This window comes from Ricinus communis, chromosome 7 (assembly GCF_019578655.1).
Source record: "Ricinus communis isolate WT05 ecotype wild-type chromosome 7, ASM1957865v1, whole genome shotgun sequence".
NCBI classification, from domain to species: domain Eukaryota; kingdom Viridiplantae; phylum Streptophyta; class Magnoliopsida; order Malpighiales; family Euphorbiaceae; genus Ricinus; species Ricinus communis.
The window spans coordinates 26,214,179-26,234,626 of record NC_063262.1 but is presented as its reverse complement, the minus strand read 5'-3'; the positions used below and the strand labels follow the sequence as shown (position 1 = coordinate 26,234,626).

Here is a 20,448-nt window from a genome sequence, read left to right as displayed (position 1 = left end):
GTCAAGCTGCTTTCTTAACATATTGCCATCATAAAACACTTTTGGCGATGACACGTGTCAAGCTGCTTTCTCTACACATGTCATCATAAACTCTTTTATAATGACACGTGTCATATAAAATCCTTTTATAATGACACGTGTCAAGCTGCTGTACAAATACATGTTATTACAAACTCTTTTGTGATGACATGTATCAAGCTCCTTCAATATATACAGACTTTAACTTCGAAAGATGCCTACTTGAGATACAAGTCAAATCCATCGCCGTACTTGAGTTGATCTTAACGTGCGTAACTTTCTAGGTTCATTATTAATTGGTAATGAGAATTTAATATTAAACTCTTTAAATATTAATTACAACACTTTAAACAACTAAAGGAACAATTAAATAATTGTCTCTCAATCATTCCCATAAATTATAAGTGATATCTAGCAACATATTATAATTATCCAATTTAAAGGCATTGATCATCTATAAACTTTTATTTATAATTACCGTGTAACTAAATCCTTCCATTGAACAATATCCTGATCAAGTGAGGATCATGGAATTGTCAAATCCGCTAATTTGATTCTATGACCAAATCCATGATACATCTCGATTAAATATGATTAATGTGGAAACTCCTTTTCCATTAATCATAATTACCTTGGCCAAGGATTTCTTAATCAAGATGTTATTGAATCACATAGGATATTCTCTTTCTATACTCAAGGCAATAGATTCCTTGTTGATGAACACCTACCTCTATGCATATGCAACTGAAATCACTATCTGCTAGTACCCATTCTAGGTATGAATAGATATCTAAAGCATAAGCATATTCCAATTACATATTCATGAGACAACTTTGTCACCTTAAGTCTGAGGATTAGTTACACAATCATAATTTAATAATGAATTAGTAACTTAAGTAAATCATCCATGTGATTCATTATTTCTTCAAGTTATGTTCAGCCCACTCGTCTCACAAGTGATGCATTATGATTAACTTAGTAATTCATATTTAATGGCATGAGACTCATCATCCTATATATGTATATTAGTATTTCATACCAATCATAGGGTTAAACGCATTATATTGGTCTTCTGGACTAAAGATGTCTAATATTTAATTCTACGACCAAAAAATATTTTATAATATTTATTCAAAAGATCATTCGCCACTCATATTCTCAACTTTTGAGAAAGAAGTCTTTAATAAATATTATTAGACTTATTCAATAATTATATTATTATAAAAAAATGAATCATAGATAACTGTCATTAATAAAAAAATGTTCATTACATAATAATATTACAATATATGAATCAGAAAACAAAAGTTCAATTAAATTTTAGGACATACATCTAACAATTTGTCTATCTATAATTAATCAAAGTATGACGTGGATTTTTTCTAAAATGCTTTCACCTTTTCGTTAGCTTAATATTTATATAGGAAAAATAAAGATTCAGAAAATAATTAAAATGCAGATATTCATATAGTAAAATAACACCGACTTAGTTGACTCAAGTGGAGAAGTCAATGAACGTCTTTTAAAGGAAATAGAAAAAGAAGGAAAGAATAAATTAAGGAGGACCCACTTTCTAAGCAACTCCGAGTTTTGTACAGGATATATATATATATATATATATATATATATATATATATATATATATATTATTTATAGAATATTTTGAAATCATAACATGTAATATTGTTATAATAATAATTATTAAATATTAATTTAATAATTAAAGCTTTATCATTCAATAGGCAATCATCTGTTACCGAAATTTAAATTTTATTTTTAATAAAATCTTAACTTTCTAATTAGAATTTAATATAATATAATAAGTCATGTATAACGTAAATATAAAAGAAACTCAATCTGTAATTATTAGTGTATATATAAAAAATGCAAAATTTTTTTTATGAGATTCCACTTAGCAACATTTCAAAGAATCACAATATATAAATTTTTAATAAAAAATATATATAGCTTTAATGTGGTTAGATAATAATTTATAATTTTAAATATATTTAATATTGAATACTAATCAAATAAAATGGTATAGATAAATGCTTATTATAATATAATAATAGTTAAATATAATAAAAATAAATAATTATATAATGTCACTAATTTGCTATATATCTTTTCTTTATTATTTAAAATAATAATATTAAATATATTCTCATATTAAATACTCAAATAAAATAAAATAATTAAATTCTTACTAAAATAATAAATATTATTATTTTATAATAAAATATGTATTTTTATTAATATATGTAAAAATAAGAAACAACAATAATATAGAAAAATTATAAAAATAGATAAATTTAGAACATAGAAACAATATAAATTTTTTGACATATTAAAAAATTATTGATATAATATAATGAATAGAGAAGAGTCGATCTATATATATATATTGAAAAGTAATAATAAAAAAATAAATAGTGAGAATTCTATAAGTATAATTTATTAAAAACAATTATTACATGAACATATGAGAACTTATTAGTGCAATATAATGAAATAGATAAAAAAATAAAATTGAAAAATATATATACTTCCTATATATATATTTATTTTAATATATGATAAATACAGTAATTTATAATAAAATATTAATATAGATGTAAACGATAACACTATAAAAATTGAAAATAGAACTTATTCTTATATCAATACAATTATAAATTAAATTATATAAATATATAAAATAAAATTTTAAATAAAAATAAATAAAATAATTGTACAATAACATGAATAAATTACTAATTGATATATATAATAAAAGAAAGATAGAGAAAGTTATATAGCTTGCAATCAAAGTTTAAATTCCTATAATACTAGAAAATTAATTATCAAAAGAATATAAAAAATTATAATAACAAATATATGATGATGTAATTTAATATCAACTTCTGTAAAAGTAGTAATTAATTCATTACTGTTAATAATATAAATTATTATAACAAATAATAATACTAGAATTAAATTTCAAATTCTAAAGAAACAGTAATATTTCTTTAAAACTCTTTATTTATATTAAATTTATTAAAATTTAAAATCTTTTTAAAAGTGTTACTAAATAGCTTATTGCTTAAAATAATATCCATTTAAGTAAATAAATAAATTTTAAAATCTTATAACACTAAGAAATTAATTACATTAATATAGATAATCATAGAAGATAATAGTAGTAATATGTATATAGTTTATGATGTATGCAGAAAAGAGATGATTTTGTAATTAGTATATCAATTAAACCTTTAATTAGAAATATTCATATAATTAAAAGATATATCAAATAAATTTATAAATTTAATATTATAATCAGAAAAAAGATAACCATGTAGAGCACGTTCTATTCTATCCTATTTTACGACAGCTCATTTCACGTTTTATTATATTCACCCATCACAAAAATTGTAAATTTAATACCATTTAATGGTTAATAACTTTTGTCACGATCCCATATGTGGACCCGTGATCGACACTAGAAAATAGGTAGGTGTAAAGCCACTGAATCCCGTAGTAAGCTTGACACTCACTGACTTAAACAAATCTCATCTCAACTAATATTATTAATGCTACAATTTATCGAAACCATTAAATTTTACACAATTAATTCGGTCTGCCAGAAGAATTTGGCGAGACCCGAAACTCAGAAAATTTACAACTCATACATCTACTATTACTACTGTGGAAAATCTAAGATTTTACAAATTAACATACCAAATCAAATACACCACCCGATGATGAAGAAGTTGGGTTACTGAATAAGAATCGCGGAAAGACTAACAGTCACGAATCTAAAAAACAGTGAAATTGAGACTGTCAGTCTCGAGAGTGAGTTAAAATCACATATCCAAAAATATTTGCATATACTTCAATCATACATTTATTTAATTTGAAATAAACATTACGTGTCATGCCATGATTAAATAAAATAATTTCACACACAACGGGACGGAGTACTTCAGTAGAACTTTAATCCCAATACTAACTTCTCGATCAATCTCAACACTGACGTCTTGACTAACCTCAACTCTAACATCTCGACTCTTTCATTCCAACAGAACTGGCGCCTAGAGAGCGAAGCTCGATCGGCGACCTTACCTCCAGACTGGTCACTTGTCTTAGCCTTTCGGCTCTCTTAATTCAATAGGTCTAACGCCCATAGAGCAAGCTCGATCAGGGTCCTTACCTCCATCCTGAACACTTGATTTCCAACTAAGCCGGCGCCCAAAGAGCAAGCTCGATCAGGGACCTTACCTCCGGCAAACACACTCTACTAAGCCTAGAGAGCAATGTTCGACCAGGGCAAGTTGTAATCTTTTCTCTTTAAATTTACCTATTTACTCTTTTCCATCACTCTCGGATGTATATCGGAACACTCATCAAACTAATATGTTCTACTATCGTCCCATCCCGAGTCATTATAAAATTAATAAAAAATCGTAATGCGGAAAATGAAGTATGCATAAACAATACATAACAATTTAGTCAAAATATTAATTATTAAATCAGAGATATCATATAAAATATTAGCATGACACACGTAAGTAGATATATGACTTTAACTCACAGTTTTGGCGACCTCTTAGCTTTGCTCCGGTGCCTCGGTTGGAGCGAGCCGAACAGACGGATTATCTAACCACGAAAAATAATTTATCAATAATGCTGAACAATAAACAAATAACTATAGGACTAGATTCCTAGGACTGAATGTCTAAGAATCTCGACTCGGGTAAATTCTACCGAACATTTGGCAGAACTTTTCCTAAAACACGGATGTCTACCCCTCGGTAAAACGGGTCTAGGACCTGCCAGAAAAATACTATATATATCCAACAATTTAATACAACGGGAGTCGGGTCCCCAAGACTTCACTAATTTCCCGACTCCACCACACAACACAAAATTACGACTACGACAGGCAGTCCAACAAACTATTATTTTGACTCACAAATATCATCTAATACTCAACACAAATCAATAAGTATGAATTAAATCAAAGAATTCTTAAATCAACGGTCAGAGAAAATTACCGAGACGCTTGATCGCTCGATCGACTCGCCTCTAGCCGTCGGAGTCCGAACGACGATCCAAAAATACCATCGGACTCGAAACGACGCGCTGATGACGATACCCGATTCCGATTTTCTGATCCGACCCCCGATCATCCGGAGAGATTTGCGGACCACCTCGGCCGTCGATTTGCAAATGAAGTCCGATCACCACGAAACCGGTGCCATTGGAAGCTTGAGCTGAGGGGACTCAGGATATGTCCTATGATCATCCATCCTCCATTGGAGCTCGCCGGAAAAGCCGAAAAACGCGGCTGCCACCAACTTCGTCGGAACTCCCTCATCCGGCCACCGAAGTCGACGCCGCCACCATCAAAAGGAAGATCTCGCCGAGAGGAGTCGATTGCCACCGAATCACCGCTACCGTCGCTGAATCGCACGACGGCAAGGAAGTTTTGCCTTTCCTCTTGACCCATTGCTACTGCCATTGCTAGATTCTTCTTCCTCTCCCCGAGCCTTCCTTCTCTCTCCCCGATTCTTCTTTTCTTTTCTTCTTCTCCATATCGACATTTAATCCCTGAACTTTTTCTTCTTACCTTTTGGTCCGTTAACTTTTTACATTACAACAATTTTACCCTGTATAATTTCTAATTAACCCCTAATATTTTCTTTAACTTTTCAATTAAGCCCCCAACTTATTAATTTAGGCCAAATTAGAATTATTGAAAATACATAATTATATATATAGCCTATTTCCATTTAAACCCATATAATAATAAAATTATACTTTTAATCCTTATCCCAAAATAAATTTCTAATTTAGTCCTAATACACAATTAATTAATTAAAATACCCTTTTTCCCAATAATTCTTTTATAAAATATCCTTTACAATTTCTGTCATAACTCTCAAATATAGAATTTAATTAAATATATTCATTTGGAGAAAATTGAATAACTAAAATATAATTTATTCCTCAAATAATTTACTTAATTAGTTCTTTAAACTAATTGGATATGGAAAATAACTCATTTATTTGTCTAACATTAAAATTTTCATTAATCATTCCAAATTAAACCAAATAAAAATAAAGTAAAATTAAGTTAAATAAAAATTTATTTATTAATTATTATTATCAATAAAATCATTATTAAAGAAAATTTCCGGGTATTACAACTTTAATCGTAAATCATTTTGTTATTTTCAACTATTATATGGTTAATCACTTTCACTTCTAGAAGAAAATAATTGTTAAGGAAAATAATTCTAAACAGTTTAATAACAAATATATTCAATATTTTTTTCTTTAAATAAAATTTTGATAACTATGTATTTACTTTTTAAAATCTACCATTTAATACAATTCAATCGAAATTACAGTAGCGTATTATAAAATATTAAATTCAAATCACAATCAAAATTAAAAGAGAAAAAGAAAACTTTATCACTAACAGATATGTGATGTTGATTTATTAACTAGATATGGGACATGATTTTCTTGACATAAATTATTAATTTTTAATGGAAAGGTGTCATCGTTATTTTTTTATTTACTGCTTTTCTTAAATAGAAATAAGAATTAGGATGGAAGTGCACAAATTAATATTGGAGAAGGTCAATAAAGTAATAAAAATGGAGCATACCTAACTACACGTTGTAGTTTAGAATGTACTAGTTTACCAGCATGCGTCGTGCGTTGTACATATACATTAATTATTTAATTCGTCATTATTTAAAAATAAAATAATATATTTATAAAATTAATATTATAAATTATTTTTAATTAATAATGAATAAATTTAATATATAATTAAAAAATCAAGATTCATAAATATCGTAGAAAGTATATTAATTTAATAAAAAGAATTTCATACTAATAATTTTATTTTATTTTAATAAAGTAAAATATGAAAAATGCTTTTATTTTTAAAAATTATAAATTAAATCTTTTAATTCTGATATTTTAGATTTAGACATCTAAAATACATTTAAATCACTATTATTATTTTGGATAAATACAATTAAATAAAAGTTTAATTATTTAATCTTTAATAATTTTTAAAGTGTAGAAAGAAATTATCCAAATTATTATTTTAATTTTATAAAAAAAATTATATTTAAATTATGTCAGTTACATTGAAATTTTGTTAATGATCTAATAATAGAATCATTAAGTTAAAAATTGTTCATGCTATGGATAATTTATGTTACACGCTGATATAAAACATTGGATTGGAACAGATTTTCTTGTATTATATGCAACATTTTATCCACCGCTGGAAGATGAATTTTCTAACGTAATCTCTAGAAGAAGAATTTTCTGAATAATCAAACTTCATCTTACTTTATTTTTCTTGGAGTCCCACTAATTTGCTTCAGATTTTTTCAAACTTCATCAGCTTGCGATTGGAGATTTAGGAAGAAGTTTTCGGACAAACAAATATGTTCCATACGATTAGGTTGGATTTTATATAAAAAAAAACTCACTTTTAATCATTGCCAATATATATATAGACGTACGAGCTATGGAAATTAGAAGGGGTTGTTTAATAATTTATGGGGGAGACAAAATGTTTTAGTTTATTTATTAAAATGGGACCAGATACAGAAGGACTCAAGATTACAAGGCATATAGTTGAATTTACTTGACATCACTTTATAATTGAATTCTGACTATGTTGATAATTGGGTCCTATTTCAGTCTCCCAAATTACTTTAATCTATTTTTATACACTTTTTGTTCGTTAAATTTTAATTTTCTTAAAAAAAATAAAATAAAATTTAATTAGAAGAAGAGATAATGATTCTTATATGATCATCAAATAATCACTTCACCACATTACCAATTATTTTTGAAAAACCCAAACCGCCTTTCCTCTTTTTTTTTTTTTTTCATTCCTTTTGATTAAAATTTCATTTTTTAGTCCACCGCCGGTCATTTTTACGTCAACGATGATTCCTTTTTCTTTTCTTTTATTAATTAGTTTTAATAAGTTAATATTAGTACTTTCTAAAGAAGTTTTATAGTTTTTCGTTACAGGAGTTTTTATTTTCTTTTTCTGTAAGAATTTTATGGTCCTCTATTATATGAGTGTTAAATTCTCTTTCTATAGGAGTGGTAAAGAGAAAAAAGAAATCAAATTCAACTATGTTATATTATTAACAAAAATATTATAATGTCCCTTATGAATCATACCATAATTTTCAATAACTAGTAAAAGAGAAGCTATAGATTGTTTGATTCAATTCAATGGTGATGGTTACAAAATGGGTTTATAAGAAAATCAACTATTCAATTGATTATAAAGTTAATAGGAAATCCTCATCAATGCAAGAAGATTTGAGGTTCTCTATCATTTGCAGTGCCATGGCATTGAAAGAAAAAGAAAAAGAAAAAAGAGCAGAAGCATTAGGGATTTTATTACTGTCTGTAGTCAAGGATTGAGGAAGTTAGAGGGAAGAGTTCTAATCTAATTAATGAATATTGCTTAACAATACATCAAAATTTAACTTTTTTTTTAAAGAAAAAGTCTAAATGTTTGAGGTTTGAAAAATACTTTTTCAACTTTAATATATTAAAACAAAAAATTCTGAATTCTGTTTTTGTTTTAATTCTTTTTTTCACAGTTAACAATAACTTCAAGCACAATTAATATGTACATCGATGATATTAAGGATGTTAATAAGAAACACGTCCAAGTTCAAGAATTATGAGTGAAAATTACCTTTTAATTATGAGTAAGTATTTATTTAGCTCTAATTTTTGGATTTCTTTAAATAAAAAGAATTTTTGACAAATTTTTACTTTCTATAAGTTGCATTCGTCCTGTCTATTAGGATAAAAATTGAAAGTTTTGGGAAGAAAACAACAATAATTGAATTATTACATGTTTGTCTAATTATGATTAAATATTAATTATTTTTCATTGCAGAGATAGTCTTTCCCTAAAGTTTAGTTTGTTTTGCTAACATTAATGGTTTTTTTTTTTTTTCTGATTTACTGGAAGGCTAACGGGCTATAAACTATACAATAGGAGAATTCGAATTCGAGACTTCTTACTTCCAAGAGCAAACACTCTTACCACTAGAGCTAGGCTTCAAGTGTAGGTTAATTAATAATTTTTTTAGTAGTTCGTGTGTTTCTAGTTAGATGCTTAATATAAATTACTGAAGTCGCTTGACAATAATCAATTCAATGTAAGTTTATATGACATATGTTGTTTATTTTTTGAAATTAAAAAATTAAAATTATGCTTGAAATTTTAGAATTGAATATATATTAATTAAAATTAAGCTTATAGTTTAATTAAAATGTCAATTGTTTAAAAGTGTCGCTCAATGGCATCTTGGCGATGCAAAACATAAATAATGTTGCTTCCATATTTAATTTACGAACGCTTAATCATTTGCATCGTTGTTTTTGGCTCAACAAAATATATACCTACAATGAGGCTGGTGCTTTTTAAAGCGTCGGCAATTATACAATAAAAAAGCATCGCTAAATCAAAAATATCTAGCTGTCTTTAAGTGCATTTTTTTTTGTAATAAGTATTTGATAAAACAATTTAATCTGTTAGAAGAATTTCAAAAATAATTTTACATTTATAATAACTCTTTTTATCAAATTTTTTCTAATTCTAAAAATGAGTTTCAGATAGATATTTCGTTCTTTTTGTCGTGAAATTTGGATTAGGGATAGACATGACTTTAGGAATAGAGACATGGCGATAAAATCTTTTTTTTTTTGTCTAATGTGGTCCGCATTTCTTTTTCTTCCACACAAAAATTAGAAGACTTTTATGTGAATGAATGGAATTTGTTGACAATCTACCAAAATTCTAGCACCTCAATTATTTGTAAAACATAGGAATTGAAAAGAAAAAGAGTTGCAGGATCATTTAGGACTAACCGCGTTGTCCAGTTCTATTAACAGATAAGACTCATTTATGACAAAAAAAATATTAAATGCCCTAATTATTAAAAAAGTTCAGCACTTTATGCTTGTTATTAAAATACAGTACTTTTAAGATTATATTTTAATTTGTTAACGTGGAGAGAACTTTAAAGAGAATGAAAAAAAAAAATGAGAAACTAAGTCAACACCCATTACTAAAGTGTTGTGGTTTAGGCGTATTAGATTAATAGAACTCTTGCAGTAGAAAAAATTATGTATTTAGATAGTAATATCTTAGAAATGAGATGAGTCGCGAATTAAATTCTTTTTATAATCAGAGTTTAATGAATAATTTTGTTGAAGGCTCATATTGAAATTAATATTAACATGTGATGCTGAAAATTAAAATACTGAAAAGATTATAAATAGAGGAACGCATCCCCCAAAGTAAGTCATTCCAAAGTAGATTTGAAAAGCCTTCAACTTCCTTTTCCTCCACTACCATCAACGTTCTATCCGTATCAACTTATTAGGGTTCTTTCCTTGCTTAATTACTTCTCCACCAAACAAATACCATGAAGGTATGTCATACTTATTACTTTTGTTAGCAAATTATCCTATATATCGTTGCATGCATGTATAATGATCTTGGGAAATTTGATTTTTGTTCACTTGGTGCAGCAAAAGATGGTGATCAAAGTGGAAATGAATGGTGACAAGTCTCGCTCTAAAGCCCTGCAGATTATAGTTAGCAGCTATGGTAAATATAGTTTAAGTAGCAATTATTATGCACTAAATACCCTCGTGCATGGATTATATAGTAGCCAGTAATTAAAGTATTGCCTCATATCTTAATGAAAAAGTCATGAGTTCAAGAGTTCAACTCCTGACAGCCTTCGTTCCCTTTAAAAACTATCAGAAGTGCAAACTATCATATATTATAATCATGTCTGTATATGTTAAGTGCTAAGCAATGAATTTTGCTGATTGATACAGGCGTGACTTCTGCGTCTTTAGGAGAGGAAGACAAGAGCCAGTTAGTGGTGGTAGGAGAAGGAGTAGATGCGGTGAAACTAACAAATTCATTAAGGAAAAAACTGGTAAAATGGCATCATTTTCCTTGCCTGTTACCAAATAACAAGGCATATGCAGAGCTGATAAGCGTAACCGAAGTGAAAGAAGAAGAGAAGAAAGAAGAACCAAAATCGCAACCTATAGTTTGGTCATATGGTGGCTGCAGTATGCCTCATGTTGTCTACCAGGAGGTTAGGGAACCCTCTACTTGCTCCATCATGTAAGACTGCATTGGTCATTTTTTATTGAAGGGTTCTAAAGGGTCCAAAAGTTTTATATTTTTTCAATCCAACAACAAATCCAGTACCAATTGAGTTATCCCTAATGGGTTGTTTTGATTATTAATATGTTCTATTGATAGATTTAAATTGTATTTGTAGGTTATAGCACGGAAATTGCTTGACATGCAAGTTCTTGTTACTCCTCTCGTCAACTGTTCTTAATATTATATTTGTTTGTCAACTTTTCTTAATGATAGTCCACACCTTCCTACATATTTCTGTTGAAAAAGATATAAATATTATATCATATGTGTTGTTGAGCAATTTCCTAGATTTCTCATCGTTTAATCACATGCTAAAATTTTCAATTGTGGAGATCATATTCATATATACTAATACAATTGGTGAGGTACAAAAACCATTACATATTACCTAAATATGGTGCAAAGGCCAAAATTTCCCAGTTAATACATAAGGTAGTTCTTATGGATGGATTTGGTTTAAATCAGAAATCAATTCTGGGAAGGAGAAAAAAAAAAGGGTAAAATCACACTTCTTGTTACATTTTTATATTAGAATTTTTTTTAATCTAAATTTAATATATATACTACAATTAATAGGAGAGTGATATATATATATAAATATTTTATATTTTAATAATAAATATATTTTTTTAATTAAAATTAATAAATATATTTAAATTATCTATTAATTTGATAGATAGAGGTGCACGAGGATAAAAGTTTTCTTTTATATTATCCTATTTTGTAAGGCAATGGTTGTATACATTGTATTGACCATTTAGATGACTTGGGCAGCATGAATCTAGTGAAAGGTCAAGGCAGACACCAAAAGGGTTAGGGTGGGATGCAACTACCCTGCGGCCCAGCCTATATTAGATATTGTCCTATATGCCAATTCTGAAATTTCTCCATGGAATTTGCATAATTGCGAGCAGAACTACAAAAGATTTTCTCATTTATTTAAAATCAATTTAATTAGTTTAAATTAGATTTTAGATTCATTATAAAGTATTATAGGTGCAAAATACATATAAATCTATAAAAATTAATTTTATTTTAATTTTAATAACTTATTGATATAATTAAATAATAAATTAATCAGTTATATATAGTATTTAGTTATTATTAACTAAATATATTATTTTTATTTATTTTAAAATTCAATCAATAGTATTTTACAACTATAATATTTATCAAATATAATTTTAATATATATGAATAATTAAATGTTATATATATAAATTTATTAACAATCTAAATTAATAGTAGAATATATATATATATATATATATAATTAATAAATTATTTTAAAAATATTAATTAATTATTTATAATTAAAAAATATATTTACAATTATTTATTAATTTATTTTAAAGAATGGATTATTTAGATAGGATTGACGCCAAGAATTTATCCACCACTCTTTTCTTTTCTTTTAATATATATATACAAATTCTGGAGTAAACGGTAGAAGAAAATTTTCTTAATAATCAAACTTCATCTTACTTTGTTTTTCTGGGAGGCTCACTTTTGTTTCAGAATTTGTCAGCTTGCGATTGCAGATTGACGAGAAAATACAAGAACAAACTTATGTTAGGTATATAGTCGACATCATTTTTGTAATTGGATTCTGACTACTTTAGCCTAACCAAATTACATTAATCTTTTTATGTACTTTCTGTTTGGTAAGTTTTCTTTTTTTTCTCTTTTGACTTCACAAGAAGAGGAGACAATGATATGATTCTTATATGATCATCAAATAATTGGTTCAGCTCAAATTTAAATTAAATATAAAATTCTAATGAAAGATATTTTTAATATAAAATTATAAAATAAAATAATAAAAAATTATATTTTTTAAATATTATGGGATAACTAGTATAATATAAGAAAACACAGAGGTAATTATCCGAAATAAAACTCTATCAAATTAGAATTAAGGTCAATCAAACTGAATCAATTTGTTTTAGTTTTTTTTTTTTAAATTCTTTTGGCTTTTTTCGTTCTTCATTTTACTAAACTATAAAGAATGGAGTAAATGGTAAATCTGTATGTACAGTTTCCAATTTCAAATTCTTTATACATCATCACCATTATATACTCTTAGGATATCAGGCTTAGACATTTATTGAAATACTTGAGCTTATAGAAGAAAATTACACTTCAAATCCCAATATTCACTTTAGAAAATGGAAGAATATTAATTAATTGATCATGACTAAACTACAGGATGGTCTTGGCAATTGACAAGTACTTCCCAAATATTTTATGGGAAATTATTTTGATTTTGACCTGGAAAATAAATAGTTGCATAATGTTTCTTTACGAAGTTTAAGTCTCAATTAATATTATTACTTAAATCAACGATATTAATAACTAAAAATAAATGATTTATGACTTAGTCCATTGACTCAATGGGTCAATAGATAAAGGAATTGAAATAATCAGAGAAGGTCCAAAATCAAAGGAAGCAAGCAAGAAAGGGGCTCAAATTGGGACTTTAGGACTAGAAAGAGAAATACAGCAATTAATTAGTGAACATGGAAGAACATGGGTCTTGATAAGTATTGCTATGCTAATACAATCTGTTCACACTTCATATTCTATGTCACTTTCTTAATTGGTTGCAATAATAAATTTACAAATCACTTTCAGTGATTGTTTTAGAAACTTTATTCCAATCTGTTCAAAATGCATAGGCTTTATTTTAAAAAAATAAAATAATTTCTAAAACTCAGTCTTATGGACTCAATTGACAAATAAATTGATATTTGAAAAGAAATATTTAAACTACTAACAGATAGGAAAAAAAATATTTCAAAAAGAATAATATGAGGATTTTTTTAAAATAAGTTATTGCATATCAGTTTAGGAGGTGATTATTCGAATTGCATATATCATACAAAAATGATGCTGACCTAGAAACAAATTGATGTTTAGTTTCTCAACTTCAATATTTTTATATTATTTTTATTTTTTGTCTCATTCACATTATTATTTTTATTTCATTGTTTATCCTTAAAGTTTTATCTTACAAAGAAACTCTCAAAATTAACGGACGTTTATATAAGGACTTAAATAATGAAAAGATAAAAATTCAGAAATATTTCAAAATAAAATAAATTTTTAAAGATCTAATGAACCAAAATTAAGTATTTTACTGATATGTCTAACAGTGTCTGTAAGCACGCTCTTGACGAAACGACTTAAAAATAATAAAAATAAAAGTATTAAAATACAATCGTTCATTAAAGACTAAGTAAAATAAAATAGAAAAGCACAATCGACTAAAAATGGGTTTTGCCTATTATTAATTAAAAGTGGGGAGGATCATGAGTTTATAAGTATGGATAAATGGAGGCCTTTTGAGTAGAGTCCAAAAGCAAAGCATGCGGGCCTAAACTCAAACTCAAAGTGGACTAATATCATAGTAATGTGAAGATTTGCGGTGTTCATACTTGCTAAGGAACCAAGCAAGTATTTGACGACATACCAAAAAAGGATGGCTTGAATCTCAGTCTCAGGATCACAAATGTAAGGGACAAATGAACAAGATGAGCCTACTACAAACCCTTATGGCAGCAGCACTAGCTAATACCTTAATTGCTAGAGCCAATTTGCAGAGCTGCCATAAAAATTTATACACCTTAAGAGGAATATTTACTTTTCACATAGCCTTCCAAAAAAGTCAGTTTAAAGTGAAGAGCAGCTTCCCCCTCAATAATCTTGAAGCATAGAGTAAGTTAATACCCACTTCTAATGTTATAATTACCATTCTCACAGAAATTCCATAAGAGCTGGTCATTTAGCTTGGATAGGGCCAGAGGAACACTGAGAATCAACAAAATCTTCAAATGGATTAAAACTATCTATATCTATATATATTAATTTCTGAGATTTATATATATATTTAATTTTTAACACATAAGATTTTTGTTTTGATATGTGTACTATTTTTGACACATGAGATTCAAGTTTATATGTAATTTTATAATTTTTCTATTAACTTATTAATTAATAAGTTATATTTCTAATTAAATTCTAACTCTAATCCTAAAAAATAAAATATTAATAATATTTTAATATTATATTAACTAATAAATAATTTTTTTAATTAAATAATGATACTAATTCTATTATAAGAAATATATATTAATTATATATTAATATTATATTAATTAATATATTAATTTTTAATTAAAAATATTTTTAATTCTAAAAATAATATTTTAAATAATATTTTTTAATATTATATTCAATAATAAATTAATTTTTTAATTATATAATAAATTTTTAATTTTATAAAATAGTAATATCAATATTAATTTATATAATATTAAAATTAATAAATAAACATTTTTAAAATAATTTCTATATTATTGTACTCATAAAATTTTAAAATTTTAAAGAATTAAGAGGGTATTTAAATATAGTTAGTTTACTATTATTTTTAAAATATTATAGAGTAATATTAAATATTAAAAATATTTTTAAATTATATTTATCAATTTAATTTTATAATTAAAATAATAATAATGGTCAAATATCGCATAAATACACGACTAATTAATAAAAAAAGTAAGCACCATAGATTGTCAAAGCTACCAAATAATACGAGGCTCCTCTTGTTTCCCCACTATAAAAATTAGATATTAAGAATTAATCTTTATCTCTATCCAATTTTTGTTATTTACTCTAATATTTTTTATTTTTTCGACTATTGAAACAACTCATCGTATAAGTGAAATAAATTGAATGACAGATTTAATCATAATTTTCTTGTAGGAGGCGTCAGTCCACAAAAAAAAAAGTTTTTTTTTATGAAAAGAAAAAGAGATATTGGCGAATTTATTTAAAACAAATTTAATTTTGACATACTTTTTCATTCGATAAATTTTTTATCAAATTTAATATATGCTAGTTAATTAAATGAAATATGGCCCTTTTTTATGCTTCCCCCTTTGCAAAAGTGAATATGGTATTAAATTAATATTTATATAAAATATCCCTGGGATGACTCCAATTTAATTAGTTTATTAATACAATCAAATAACTCCAGTTAAATCAGGTTGAACAGTACAATCCAATAAGAAATGACAATATTTTGTTTAACTATCTCTTTAAACTTAGATGAGATGTGGGATGGCAATGGCAATACTTAAATATTACATATTGTTTCTTTTTCGAAAAGAAAGAAAATGATATCATTCATGTGGTAAGAAATGTATAGTGGAGTCCTCGATGCCATTGTACACATTCCTTACACCAATTATAACTATCAAAATGATATCATTCAATTTCATTTTAACTAATTCTTCTTTCAGGTTTTGCATGTTTATAAGTGTCACATCGTCACTGTTAAGTACACCAATTAAGCATTTTCATACTTTATTAGATAAAATTGAAAAAAAAATATAAATTATCAATCTGTATAGATAAAGACATATGGATGATTAGAAACTAGTTTTCATGCAATATTTATAAGATAATTTAAGAGGTAGCAGTGCCCTTGTGTATATAATAACAGCTACATCACCAGCAATCCAACATCCATGTATTACCAATAAATCCAGAGGAATTCTCTTTCTCCACTTCATAATTCTTCGTCTCCAACAAACAAACAACATGAAGGTACTTATTAATAGTCTGCAAGCTCTACAATTTTCTGTTTCTTTTTTTTTTTTCTCTACCCTTTTTTGCTATCTCTTTCTTCAAGAAAAAGGAAATTATAGAAGAATAAACTATCTGATAAAAATATGTATGCTTCCTCTCTTTTTTTTTTTTTTTTTTTTTTTTGTCAGCAAAAGATGGTGATCAAGGTTTCAGTGAATAGCCAAAAATCTCGCTCCAAGGCTCTGAAAATTGCAGTTGGTTTTTCAGGTATAGGAAATTCATATCAGTGAAAATAGAATTCTCCTTTTTAGAGTCTTTTGCTATTTTTGTTTTTGATACGTCATACTCAACTGGACTTCAGTTACTATTCAGCCAAAACTCGTTAATGACTGGAAGATTTTATTATTGAGGCAAAAAAAGAAGTTTCATAAGAATTGAAGTTGTAACTGTATGTACATAGGCGTGGAGTCGGTGGCTTTCGAGGGGCAAGATAAGAACCAGCTAGCCGTGACAGGAGATGGAGTGGATGTTATTAAGCTAACACGTTTGCTAAGAAAGGGATTAGCGACAAGAATTTGTCTAAGAAAACGTATAGGATATGCTGAACTAGTCAGTGTGAACCCCGTAGGAGGAGGAGGAGGAGGAGCGAAGAAAGATGAGAAGAAAGACGACAAGAAAAGTGATGGAAAGGTACAGCCTGTGAACTGGTCGCCCTATGGAGGGACTTATATCTATGAGGTTAGGGACCGTGAACCCTACTACTGTTCCATCTTGTGAAATGTTAAATCCACAAAAAGTTGTCAACAGCGAACACCAATAAATTCTCCTGTTGCTTCTTTTGCTTTTGCTATATATTCGTATTATGTAGATCTTGAAATCAATCTTTCCTGAATTTCACTCTTTGATGAAGAAGAAAAATACTTTGTATAAGGATTTACATGTTCTCAGGTTTGTGGCGTCCCTGTACACCTCTAGATGTGATATGACTTGTCATATTGGTTGAAGTAAAGGTAATTTCTAACCTATTATAGTAAGTGAACAATGATCAGGATGTTACTACTTCAGAAGGCTAAAAGTTAACCATTCCCATTTTTATTATCTATTTAGCAATAGATAATAGATTTTTTAATGGTCAAGATTAAAAGTTAATGTAAAATACATGAGGTCCATACTAAACAAAGCCATAACTACATTTCAAACTATAGTGTTTGTGAAATCTTGATAAATAGAACTTATTAAGAAACAACGACATTTCTGAAAGACAAAAGTATCATAATCAGACATTTATTTATATAGACACGTGCCTGACACTCATCCGACATATTTAAAAGTTCATAAGGAAATTGTCATTAATGAGAACTAAAGGAATCGTCTGCACTACCACTAAAGGTTCCTATAATTTGCTCCAAATTCAAAGCTCCACTTTGCTTCATACTTCAAATCTTTTTCTTACTTAACAATTTGAAATTGTCCTATTGGGTTTTTTCTTTATTTTTGACCCATGAGGAAAGCCCAACTATTGAGCCCATTAAAGTCTTATTTAGATTTTCTATTTTGTGAGCATATTATTAAAAAAAATAGGTCTGCCACTATCTAAAATATAAGGACAGAAAAGAGAGGAGAAGTATATAACAAACACATAACAGAGAAAGAGAAAAGAGAGAGGAGAAGAGAAGAGAATACACAGCAGTAGAAAAGTTCCGTTTTCCGTAGATTGAACCGTTGGATCGTCGTGATTTGTGGACAGCAGCTACACAGCATCTGGGCCAATATTTTGGACGGTGTAGATCGGGTTTTGAGGTCCGGAGGTCGAGTTTCGTTGGTCTGAACAGTAGCTAATTTTCTGGTGATATATTTCTTATCTTGGCTCTATTTTGATTCCATACACCTTGATGTGCTTACTTCCAAGGATATGATGATTTTGTATGCCTCTAGTATTATCTAGAGAAGACTTTGTATTGCTCCTTTGATGATGATAGTGGATTTAAGCGGCCAAAATGGTCCCGTGGTTTTTCCCTAGTTTATGGGTTTTCCACACTAAAATTTCGGTGTCTTTGTGTTGTTGTGTGCTTACTGTTTTAGCTCAATATCTTGGTGCATAGCAGTGGTATTGTGTGTGTTCTAATTGGATTAAGAACACCCTATTTGTTTGCATCCTCAGGGGTTCATTCAAGTTGGAAAAGTTTAGACAAATGGAGATTAATTCCGCATTTATTTGTTTACCGTTTGTGGCTGTTTTTCCCATCAAATTGGTATCAGAGCCTGGTTCTTCTGTATTGGTTAAACTTGTTTGAAAGATGGAAGCTAACACAAGTAGGATGATCAATTTGAATGGTTCTAATTATCATATTTGGAAAGGCAAGATGGAAGACCTACTTTATGTGAAGGATTATTATTTGCCTGTGTTTAATACTGATAAACCTGAGAGTAAAACAGATGCAGAGTGGAATATTTTGCATAGACAGGTTTGTGGGTATATTCGTCAATGGGTTGATAATAATATTTTGAACCATATCAACAGAGAGACTCATGCTCGCACTTTGTGGAACAAGCTTGAACAATTGTATGCTAGAAAGACCGGAAACAATAAATTGTTCTTAATAAAACAGATGATGAGCTTGAAATACCATGATGGAACTCCACATCGATCATTTGAATTCTTTTCGGGGAATCATAAATCAACTTGCAGGAATGGGTATCAAGTTTGAAGATGAGATACAAGGCTTGTGGCTCCTGGGCACTTTACCGGACTCATGGGAAACTTTTAGAACATCATTGTCCAACTCTGCAGCAGATGGTATTATCACCATGGAATTAGCTAAAGGCGGTGTTTTAAATGAAGAGATGAAAAGAAAGTCACAAGGTTCTTCTTCACATTCTGATGTCTTAGTTACAGAAAGCAGGGGGAGAAGTCAGAGTAGAGGTCCAGGTAACAAAGGGAAGCATCGAAGTAAATCCAAAGGAAAGTTTGCTGATTTTGAGTGCTATCATTGTGGTAGAAAAGGGCACACAATACGGTTCTGCAGGCAATTGAAAAAGGAGAAGAAGAAGAGCGATTACAGCAATCAAAAGAACCATAAGAAAGATGAGGGTGGTAATGGCAATGCTGAAGTTAACACTACTACCGATGAGTTCCTTATTTGTTCTGATCTTGATATGATCAACATTGCACATGTTGATTCGAGCTGGGTTGTTGATAGTGGTGCTACATGTCATGTAACATCACAGAAGGATTTTTATTCATCTTATACTCCAGGTAACTTTGGTAATGTTAGGATGGGTAATAATGGACTATCAAAGATTGCAGGCATCGGAGATATTTGTTTGAAGTTTGACACTGGGATAGAGTTGGTTTTACATAATGTAAAACATGTTCCAGATATGAGACTTAATTTGATCTCCGTGGGCCTACTTGATGATGATGGTTACAGCAACAACTTTGGTAATGGAATATGGAAACTCACTCGTGGTTCTTTGATCGTGGCTAGAGGTAAAAGATGCTCAAAGTTGTACATGACACATCCGAAGATCTTCAAGGATAGGGTCAATCGTAGTGAATAATCGACATGACTGATTTATGGCATAAGAGACTT

At 28.2% G+C, this 20,448-nt stretch overlaps 1 protein-coding gene across 1 annotated transcript; it reads left to right on the top strand.

Moving 5' to 3' along the window:
• Positions 1-10,346: 10,346 nt before the first annotated feature.
• On the top strand, positions 10,347-17,747 carry LOC8288325. Its single transcript, XM_048376952.1, has 7 exons — positions 10,347-10,505; positions 10,606-10,684; positions 10,921-11,218; positions 16,567-16,604; positions 16,728-16,873; positions 17,044-17,122; positions 17,316-17,747. Exons 1-7 carry the CDS (start codon positions 10,500-10,502, stop codon positions 17,630-17,632), a joined length of 963 nt encoding a protein of 320 aa, XP_048232909.1. The 5' UTR covers positions 10,347-10,499; the 3' UTR covers positions 17,633-17,747.
• The last annotated feature ends 2,701 nt before the right edge of the window (positions 17,748-20,448 follow it).

Coding starts and splice junctions, on each gene's coding strand:
- LOC8288325 (XM_048376952.1), top strand. Junction 16,874..17,043: donor AACAAACAAACAACATGAAG/GTACTTATTAAT, acceptor TTTTTTTGTCAG/CAAAAGATGGTGATCAAGGT. Junction 17,123..17,315: donor AATTGCAGTTGGTTTTTCAG/GTATAGGAAATT, acceptor GTATGTACATAG/GCGTGGAGTCGGTGGCTTTC.